At 49.8% G+C, this 10,295-nt stretch overlaps 2 protein-coding genes across 2 annotated transcripts; one reads left to right on the top strand and one right to left on the bottom strand.

Moving 5' to 3' along the window:
• Nucleotides 1–382: 382 nt before the first annotated feature.
• Nucleotides 383–1,198, top strand: LOC123136111 (non-specific lipid-transfer protein C6-like). Its single transcript, XM_044555405.1, has one exon. It carries the CDS (start codon nucleotides 449–451, stop codon nucleotides 953–955), a length of 507 nt encoding a protein of 168 aa, XP_044411340.1. The 5' UTR covers nucleotides 383–448; the 3' UTR covers nucleotides 956–1,198.
• LOC123136110 (transmembrane protein 53) lies at nucleotides 1,099–5,071 on the bottom strand. Its single transcript, XM_044555404.1, has 4 exons — nucleotides 4,458–5,071; nucleotides 3,001–3,103; nucleotides 2,607–2,821; nucleotides 1,099–1,711 (listed from the first exon to the last, which is right to left on the bottom strand). The coding sequence occupies exons 1-4, from the start codon at nucleotides 5,015–5,017 to the stop codon at nucleotides 1,453–1,455; spliced, it is 1,137 nt and encodes a 378-aa protein (XP_044411339.1). The 5' UTR covers nucleotides 5,018–5,071; the 3' UTR covers nucleotides 1,099–1,452.
• Between the last annotated feature and the right edge of the window lie 5,224 nt (nucleotides 5,072–10,295).

Here is a 10,295-nt window from a genome sequence, read left to right as displayed (position 1 = left end):
ACTCATAAGAAAAGGCTTGTCTTCTCTTATTTAAGATAAGACAAGAGATGATATCTTAGCACAATATGTGTCACCACGTTTTTAGAAATAACTAGTTATGAAGATAAGGCTAAAAAATGACCCATTGTAGACATCTTTTTTTGTCATCTCTTAATTACATGCAAGACTTAAGATAAAACTATTTTATCAACCATTGTACATGCCCTTAGAAATGCGTCGTGTCTCGTCTCTGCAATTCATGCCATCTCCGTGTTGCTCGCAAGACCCGTGCATGGAACTAACCATGGAACAAACTCACAGATGTTGCGCCCTGACCTTCTCCTTGAGACCTTGACTATAAATAGATGGATCAGTGAGCATCTCTGAGCCCATCCAAGACTCGCAAGCCAATCTCACTAATCATACACGTACGTGCTTAGCTTAAACCCTTCCGGCGAAGTCAAGTGCAATGGCGTCGTCCAGCAAGCCCTGCGCCGCCTCCGTCCTCCTCCTGCTGCTGGCCCTCGCCGTCGCCACGGCGGCCGACGCGACGAAGAAGAGCATCGCGTCGGAGCCCAGGCCGTCGGGACCCATCTTCCCGAGGCCGGCGGCGAAGGACATCGTCGCGTCGGAGCCCACCATCCCGAGGCCGTCGGCGGAGGTGGACGTGTCGGCGACGTGCATGGGGTCGCTGCTGGAGCTGAGCCCGTGCCTGGCCTTCTTCAGGGACGCCGGCACGTCCAAGGCGCCGGCGGGGTGCTGCAAGGGCCTGGGCAGCATCGTCCGAGACCAGCCGGCGTGCCTGTGCCACATCTTCAACCACACCCTGGAGCGGGCCATCGGCGTCGGCATCCCCGTCAACCGCGCGCTCGCCCTCGTCCGCGACGTCTGCGGCCTCACGCCGCCCAAGGTTGCCAGCTGCGCCAACGGCGGCGCCGTGCCGCCGCTGTACGTGTGCCCGGCGCCCTCGGCCTGATCTCTGCCTTATGTGACAATGCAATTATCTATGTCTTTCAACTCAGCAAAAATTATATGCGACTTCATCAAGAAAAGACTATCATCGTCTCGCTATTACATAATCATTGGCAAAAGAAAAGAGCTTTTTCTTGCCTCTCGGAGTAGATAAGATGCTTAACTAGGCACCTGTGCTTAACATATAAGATTATCCCAAGAATGGACAATACAATTCCCCCAAAAGGAATAGACAGTTCGATCATCACATACCTACAAAGAGTTGCTTGAGTTTGAGTAGATAGAGCTCACATGGATGCTTGATGATGTGGTGATATTACCCCTCTTCAAACACCCATGTAGAAGCATCCTACATCATACACGCACTACATACGCTAAAAAATACAAAACCGATCAAATTTTCACTAGAATCTTCAACCGCCGTGTTGGTCAAAAGACTAACCATCAACTCATCTCTAAGTGGGGAACAGATCTTCAGCAAGATTAATAGTCGATTCATCATCATACACTAACTAGGGAACAGACCTTCAGGAACTCGTCGATCTTGGCAGAGTACAGGTGAGGGAAGCTCCTGTAGTGGTCCACATGCGGTGACGAGACAAAATTGTGTGCTGAGACGCTCAGCCCCAGTGATCTCTGCATGTTAATGAAGCTCTCTACGCATTCGGCAGGGATCACTCTGTCGGCGGAGCTGTACAGGTAGAACTGGGGGCAGGGCGGCTGCTTATCTGAAAGAACCGAGAGGACCTTGTGCATTCTCCTGAACATGATCAGAAGGGGCAGAAAAATATCAGAATATGAAGACGCAGCTGGTGTTTCTGTGGTCAATATATTTGGAGATGAAAACCGGTCGTTTTGAAATGCATGGTAAAAGGGTATGAGATGAATTAAAGATGCGTCTACGAAAATGAACTATATCCATGCACTAGTTTAACCATACAGTAAGGACGAAAATGGAGAACAACTGAACAAACACGCAGATGCAAGTTGCACACAAGATATTAGTCATCTAGTAGGCTTTTATGCGTTGGGAGCTTAGGATATTTGGCCAGAGAACAGCTTAAGAAGAAACAGGAAACTGGCAACATATCAATCTCAAAAGGTAAGTAACTGGACAGAACACACAAAGTTTTTACTACAAATTACACATATAATATTCTCCTTAATCCAATCCTCCAATTCTCCAAGGGCAGGTGGATGTAAGAAGCAAATAGTAAAAAATTGAAATGATGTAGGCCCTTTTTTATAGGAATTGAGTCATGATATGGCTATGTGTACCGAATGATGATTTTAGGCTGGATGTAGATTCCAGACTAGAAGGGTCAACAAGCCATCCCAACAATGAACAATACAAAATAATGCAAATATGTATCCTGCCATCCAGATAGCCTAATTTTCAGGATGCACATACAAAAACTGGTAATGGGAAAGCATATATCCTTAGTTTCTTGACAATGAATAAGCTATTACTTTGCTTTATAATGTTTAGATATGACTGCATGGATTAGTTAGAGTACATAATCTCACTGCTAAAAGAACACCCATTGTAACTTCATTTCATTGCATATGCCTTGGCCGACTTTACTACAAACAGCAATGTGAGCTTTCAATACCATGTAACCGAAGCAATAATTATTGATGGTGAATGGACTTACCGGTTTACATCAGGTAGGTGAAGGACAATCTCAAAGAACTTTTGAAGGGTTGAAAGAAGAAAAGTTTCACCCCATGATGGTTTCGTTAACTCTGAGACAGAAGTAACTTTGTTCAAGGCACCATTCAAAGCAGATCCATCAGGGGAGTCAGCTGAAGGTCCTGTTAAAGAACTACTTTTCTTCAGCATGGCAGCAGAGAAACCAGCAGCCCAGACCTGAGTTTAGGGTACACATGAGAAACTCCAAGTATACAAGTTTGTCTGGTGAAATAGTATTTTTTTTACTTACAACAAAATGTTCCACAGACACAAATTTCCCACAGGCCAAAATGGAAGAAGGGGATTCAGCATTTATCACTACAGTTGAAAGCTTATTTCAAGCAAGATATACAAACCTCTGGTCTAATCTCTAGAACTGGTGCCGAGTCTACAATACATCCCTTTATCCTCTCAATTATATCAGCTCTTGATTGTAGATTCTCAAGTACCGCACCATACCTGAAAATAAAATAAAAACAAAAAAGTGTTATATCCACGGTAAATTTAAAGCCATGGGCATCAGGTGAAAGAGACGGATAGAGCAAAGCTCTAATTCCAGTTGGGTTTTAAGTAAGATTAATATTTAGAAGTATCCTTAACAACATGCAATGATGCTGTTATCAGACAGAACTATTGGACAATGGACATTGAAGCTCAGTGAGCAAATTTAACTCCACTGACAGAACAGGCAAGATTTACCAAATCAACCATAGAAACTTGAGTATAGTCTATAACCATGCTGTTATCAGATCCCCACTCTGTTTTATTCAACCTACTCATCCAAAGATCTCCAAGAATCCAGAAGGATATATTATGTATTCTCTTTTGGATAATAACAGTAGGATAGGATCAGCCCTACTGTGAGTACAAGTACAACGAAAGAACAAAGGCATTAACCTAAGCAATTAAACAAAACACAAGCAGCAAAAGGAGAGTTTCTCCAAAGTATGCTGGCACCCTCTGGTTTCCCCCAACTAGCAACAGCCCTTGTACCGGCGCACGTACAAACATCACGCCTCCTCTAAACAGGGTTCTCTTTGAGAATAACACACCTACTCGATTCATCAAGCACGTTTTATACACCAAGCTCATGTAGCAAGCCAACTTGTCACAGCAGAAACATGTGGCGCCAAGGACAAGCACCCCATGTCAGTGTGGAATCTAAGGGGCAATCCATGCAAAGGTGCCTACCTAGAATGTGTTATCAACTTGTTTTACCCAGATTTAAAGCCTCCGATTTCTACCAGAACAAACTAATCTCTCTGTAAGTACATAGATAAAAGGTGTTAGAGATAAATTGCTAGTGGGGAGTATTTCATAGCACAAAATCCGATCTTACCTGAATTTAGTTATTACTATTTACCTTGCCATTTCTCCTAGATTATGAACGGTGGTTATTTTTTAGGAGATTTAATTATGCTTATAATGCTATACAAACCAAACAGGAAATGGAGAGTTTCTCCAAAGTATGTTGGGTTGCTGGCACAACAACTTGTTGGTTCCTCCAAACTAGCAACGGATCCCACATTATTGCACGAGCAAAGCATGCTCCTACTCTAACTCAAGATCTCTTCGATAATGGCATGCCTACTGGATCAACCAAGCACGTTTAAGCCACCAGCCTCGTGTAGGAAACCACAATGCCACAACTAAAACATGCGGCACCAAGTGCAAGCGGCCCCATGTCAATGTGCACGGGTGCCTAACTAAATTGCGTTATCAACTTGTTTTTTATTTCAGATATGAACACTCCACATCCTACAGAGAATTGAAGAGCTTAAAAAAGAGGGAGGATGGTTTGGTGTTCCCGTACGCGAGCCAGCCGGTGTTGCTGAAGGTGTGGAAGAGGAGCGTGCGGCTGCGGTCGGCGTCGCACCAGGCGGCGATCTCGGCGGAGAGGTCGGCGACCCTGCGCTCGACGCGGCGGCCGAGGTCGAGCCCCAGGAGCTCGCGGACGGGGACCACGAACCGCACGGACCCGACCCCGCGGTCGCGGTAGAGGTCCGCGTACCTCCGCAGGTGCTTCTGCCGCGCGCCGAGCCAGCCCAGCAGCACCACCAGCGCGGGGCCCTCCTCCCTTCCGCCTGCCCCTGCGCCGCCCGCGGAGGTGTCCTGCGGAGGCAGGGCGTCCCACTGGATGAAGGGCTCGGAGTCCGGCGGGAGGAGGTTGAAGGGCGCGTGGCCCTGCGCGGAGGAGGCGGAGGAGGGGAGGGAGATGGAGGAGAGGCCGGCGCGGCCGCGGATGCCGCCGTGGCCCCGCGGGAACGAGAGGGAGCACGCGACGGGCCGCCGCGGCGAGTGGAGGAACGCGGCCGCGCCCCGGCGGTGCGCGGCGGCGGCGAGGAGGCGGACGGAGCAGGCCGCCATCGCCATGGCTGTTCCGCTGCGTCAGTGGCGATGGGGGAGAGAGCACGAGCCGGCCGACGATTTTAATTTTAATGGCACGCGCATGCGCTCACAGTTACAGAGACTCCGCTGACGCGACGGGCCCGCATGTCATCGTGCGCGTGGTACCCGTAAATGGGCTGGGCGGGGAGTGATGGCGCACATGGGCCACGCGGTCTACGGATGTGCCTGTAATGCGCTGTACATACAGTAGCCAGTAAATTCGCCGGTCCGATGTAGTGTGCTTCCTTCATTGTACGGCTGAGGGAGGGCACTACGCCTGCCTGCTACTTACAAAAGATTTTCTTCTAAAACGATTCCTTGTGCGTACGGTTTTCCTCTCGTATCCGGAGGCTGCAACCCTAGCCGCCGACAGGGGCCGATCTTCCAACGCCGTTCTCCGGCGGCTCCCCTCCGCCGGCGACTTCGGTCGTCGGTGGTGAGGGGGGCCGCCGGATTCATGCGTGTGGATCGTTTTTACTCATCCGTAGTCTAGGTTTTTAGGTTGTTCATCGTCTTTGCTTCGGCGGCGACGATGACGACGCTGAATAAATACTCTTCGGATCCTTTTCTGACGAGGCCATCGGTCCTATGGTTGGGGATGGATCTGAAAATCAGTCTGTTCAAGTAAGGACGGCGTGGCGGCGGCGGCATCCTCGTGGTGGACCTGTGTCCTTGGGCTCCGTCGTTGCGACGACGTTTGCTCCAGGGTCGGCGTGGAGCTTGGGAGGTAGTCCAGGAGCGGATGCAGATTGTGGTCTGCATCGACGACATCTAGAAGACGGAACGTGTGCTGGGTTCGTGGTTCGTGGATGGCAGGTACGGTTTCCTCCTTCGGCGTCTTAGTCGTGGTGGGATGCCAGATCTGGAGTTCGATGGTGTGTCCGGGGTGTTGCCCCTGTCTGATTCGTTCAACGGCAATGGCTTCACTTTTGGTGAGCCACCTTGGAGGTCCGCAAAGCTGAATATCAGCGATGGAGCCGCATCGAGTTCGGGTGAGGAGGTGATCCGTCATTCTTTTTTTCGGTGGCTGCTGTGGTGGTGCCGGAGGCAGGTGACGAGCGTTAGTGTCAAGCTCAGAGATGTTCTGCTATCTTTTCAGTTTTGTCATGTCGGTTCTTACGTGACTTGTACTTTGTTCTTTATAATATGAATGAGACACGTATTACCATGCAAAAAAAACTTACAAAAGATTTGCCAAATCCTACGAGCATCTACGACCCGCAAATACTTCTCAAACGTTCGGCTGGACGCGAACCAACCATAGGTTAGGTTAGAAGGGACTGTGGTATCTTGGTATCTCTGCCCATCGGGGTTCAAATCCTAGCGCTCACATTTATTTCTGAATTTATTTCAGGATTTTCGGCGATGTGCATTCAGTGGGATGAGACGTTTCTATCAACGACGAGGTGCCTATGATGACTTCGTAAATTTCAAGATGATATGACGGCCCGATCACTTCCCAGACAAGAGAGTAAAGAAACATCCAATCAGACCACTCAAATTGATCTTTTATATCTAGACTGTCAGCGAACCTCGTATCCATCCCCATGGACGCGTTTGGTCGCCCGCATAAGGTCCAATCAGACCTGTGCGGGAAGAAACTGGGTTTTTTGGTTGCCGACATATACTATTAGGCCTGCATCTCACAAAGTTTAAAGCACATATCTAGGCCTATCTCGTGAGGCACGCTCGAATCGGCTGTTTCTCGCGAGTCAGGCCCGAGTGAGGCACGTGGGCAGCGGGGGCTGCACGCGAGGAGCCACCCTCGAGAAGTCATGTTGCTTCCTGAAGCGCCGACAGTTATTACCCTCACCTTCCCTCACCGCTCTCTCTCCCCTTCCCCATCTCCCCACTCTCACCGATGGCGGCGGCAGCGGCGTGCAGCAGGCCAGAGAACGGCAAGTCAACCTCTGGCCACCTTCACCGGCATCCGTAGCAGCACTTCGGCAATGGCAGTAAGCTATTTTTCCCTCCTCGCTTACTACTTTGCATTCGATTCGAGTTTAGATTCGATCCGCGTTAGAGGAACGGGGAATCTGGGTAAGCACCATAGAAGTGATCATAACATCGTCATGACTACCGGTAGATATGAGGTTCCCAATCCAGATTAAGTACAATAGGAATGGGGATTAGGGTTCATCTTACATAGTACACACAGATCTTAGCCTCGGGGACCCTAGAGGCGATTGGAGCGGCGGGTGGCCTTGGTCTTGGTCTTCTCCTAGACCTGCACCACCGTCTCTTATTCCTCGCCGGAGTCCACCTTGATTGGCATGCTTTAGTTTCCTAGCTCCGGCACCCTCACAATCATCGCCGCCGCTTCTTCTTCTTCCCCTTCAATAGGCATGGTATTTGTGGTGAAGTACACGCCAACACGATGGTCATGAGGGCGGCGCTACTGTCTGTAATTGGCCCACTTTGCCCTCTGTCCAACGTCGCCAGATTCAGCATGATTCATGGCCCAGCGAAGTATGTCGACTGACATAGCACCCTCCACTGGGTCAGGAATCAGTGTCTTCAACTCCTCCGGCGTCGCCTTCTTCAACACAGCGTTTGACTCTTTGTGCAAATCTTCCATGCTGCAGAAGTTTGAGCACACTTCCATGGTGTTCTCAAACTTGGTGCGGTCACCCAGTGAGCACCCTAGGAAGAAAAGCCCTCCATCCAATGCCCCAAGGGAAGGGGTTGGGGTTGGGTTTGGGGTTGGACTTATTGTTGGAGTTCATGGCATTAGGTTTCAGGAAGAGTGAGAGAGTGGGTAAGTGGTGACTATCAAGGTGGGTTAATAAAGGGGCACACGAGCATAGGTTTTAATGGCGATGTTGCAATGTTCATAATGCAGATGCTGACCCAGCCTTTGAACATCGTCATAATGCAGATCGACACAGAGAACAAGAGAAAGGAGGTGGTGCCATCAAAGGAGCAGGACAAGGGCAAGGAAGATGTGCCGCCCTCAGAGGTGACGCCCGTCCAGAGCCCGACCACGGACGATGACGTGCTGGAGGTGCCCCCCACCGGCAAGCGCCGGAACTACGGCCACTACCATGAGGTGGGAGGGCCAACCACCTTCTGTAAGGTGATCATGGCCCCCCAGCTCGAGGACATACCTATGTCGTTGGACTTCACGAGGCACTTCCCGTCCGTGTTGCGGGAGTTCAAGTGAAGACGAACATCGGCTGCTTTTGGAGGGTCACTGTCCGACTGTTGAACCGCGGGGTCATCCTCGATCAGGGTTGGGCCACCTTCACCGCCATCCATCAGATCAAGATAGGCTTCATGGTGACCTTCAAGTTGCTGACTCCTGACATGCTAAAGGTCATCATCTTCAATGATGATGGCATTGAAGTGGTAACCAGGTGCAGGAGGCACGACGACGCCTTCGTTATGAAAGCCTAGGACAACCCCTTGTATGCTCTAGTTGCTTTAGTTTAATATCGAACTACTCTGCGTCTGAACTTATCTGTTTATGTGTGGCACAATATTAGTAATTTCTTCGTACTACTATGTTCTGTTGTGTGTGTGTGTGTGTGTTATTTCTGACGCCGTTGTGTGCTAGTAACCTCACCACCGCACTGAAGAGGTTATTAGACAACAGGCGTTGCATGTAACCAAACAGCAGGCATTCTGTTTGTGCGTACACAAGCGGGCAATCAAACACCATGCGCTAAGCTAGCCCCTAATGTGTGGGAACTAAATAAGGGCACCCAAACAGGTTGCAGATGTTGGTTTAGAGGCTGCATTTGCTCAATCAGCCCCGTGTGAGCCAAGCTTGAGCTAGTCAGGCCCAGTCACTACGGCTGCCAAACATGCCCCATATGTGTGGGAAGAATATAAGGGTGTCCGGGCAGTGCGTGCGCGCCAAAGCCTCGTGGGCCTCTTCACCCCGTCAGCTCCTGGGTGCTCACGTGGGGGAGCTGGTGGCGGTGGGCAGCGGATGGTGCCCGGCGAGCAGAGCTTCGTGTTGGTTGCGGGTGGAGGAAGGAGCGGCGGCTTCGGCCCGAGTGTTGGGGATCGTTGCAGAAAATAAAATTTTCTACGCATCACCAAGATCAATCTATGGAGTTGTTGGAAATATGCCCTAGAGGCAATAATAAAATGATTATTATTATATTTCCTTGTTCATGATAATTGTCTTTTATTCATGCTATAATTGTGTTATCCGGAAATTGTAATACATGTGTGAATAAATAGACCACAACATGTCCCTAGTAAGCCTCTAGTTAACTAGCTCGTTGATCAATAGATAGTCATGGTTTCCTGACTATGGACATTGGATGTCGTTGATAACAGGATCACATCATCAGGAGAATGATGTGATGGACAAGAGCCAATCCTAAGCATAGCACAAGATCGTGTAGTTCGTTTGCTAGAGCTTTTCCAATGTCAAGTATCATTTCCTTAGACCATGAGATCGTGTAACTCCCGGATACCGTAGGAGTGCTTTGGGTGTACCAAACGTCACAACGTAACTGGGTGACTATAAAGGTATACTACGGGTATCCCCGGAAGTATCTGTTGGGTTGACACGGATCGAAACTGGGATTTGTCACTCCGTATGACGGAGAGGTATCTATGGGCCCACTCGGTAATGCATCATCATAATGAGCTCAATGTGACCAAGTGGTTAGTCATGGGATCATGCATTATGGTACGAGTAAAGTGACTTGCCGGTAACGAGATTGAATGAGGTATTGGGATACCGACGATCGAATCTCGGGCAAGTAACGTACCGATTGACAAAGGGAATTGTATACGGGATTGATTGAATCCTTGACATTGTGGTTCATCCGATGAGATCATCGCGGAACATGTGGGATCCAACATGGGTATCCAGATTCCGCTGTTGGTTATTGGTCGGAGAGCTGTCTCGGTCATGTCTACATGATTCCCGAACCCGTAGGGTCTACACACTTAAGGTTCGGTGACGCTAGGGTTGTAGAGATATTAGTATGCGGTAACCCGAAAGTTGTTCGGAGCCCCGGATGAGATCCCGGACGTCACGAGGAGTTCCGGAATGGTCCGGAGGTAAAGAATTGTATATAGGAAGTCTAGTTTCGGTCATCAGGAAAGTTTCGGGGGTCACCGGTATTGTACCGGGACCACCGGAAGGGTCCCGGGGGTCCACCGGGTGGGGCCACGTATCCCGGAGGGCCCCATGGGCTGAAGTGGGGAAGGGAACCAGCCCTTGGTGGGCTTGTGTGCCCCCCTTGGGCCTCCCCCTGCGCCTAGGGTTGGAAACCCTAGGGGTGGGGGGCGCCCCACT

This window comes from Triticum aestivum, chromosome 6B (assembly GCF_018294505.1).
Source record: "Triticum aestivum cultivar Chinese Spring chromosome 6B, IWGSC CS RefSeq v2.1, whole genome shotgun sequence".
NCBI lineage: Eukaryota > Viridiplantae > Streptophyta > Magnoliopsida > Poales > Poaceae > Triticum > Triticum aestivum.
The sequence above is the reverse complement of the archived record's forward strand: the minus strand, read 5'-3'. Positions and strand labels throughout refer to the sequence as shown.

Coding starts and splice junctions, on each gene's coding strand:
- LOC123136110 (XM_044555404.1), bottom strand. CDS start 5,017: ATGGCGATGGCGGCCTGCTCCGTCCGCCTCCTCGCCGCCGCCGCGCAC. Junction 2,822..3,000: donor TTCTAGAGATTAGACCAGAG/GTTTGTATATCT, acceptor CCCTAAACTCAG/GTCTGGGCTGCTGGTTTCTC. Junction 1,712..2,606: donor CACCTACCTGATGTAAACCG/GTAAGTCCATTC, acceptor GATCATGTTCAG/GAGAATGCACAAGGTCCTCT.
- LOC123136111 (XM_044555405.1), top strand. CDS start 449: ATGGCGTCGTCCAGCAAGCCCTGCGCCGCCTCCGTCCTCCTCCTGCTG.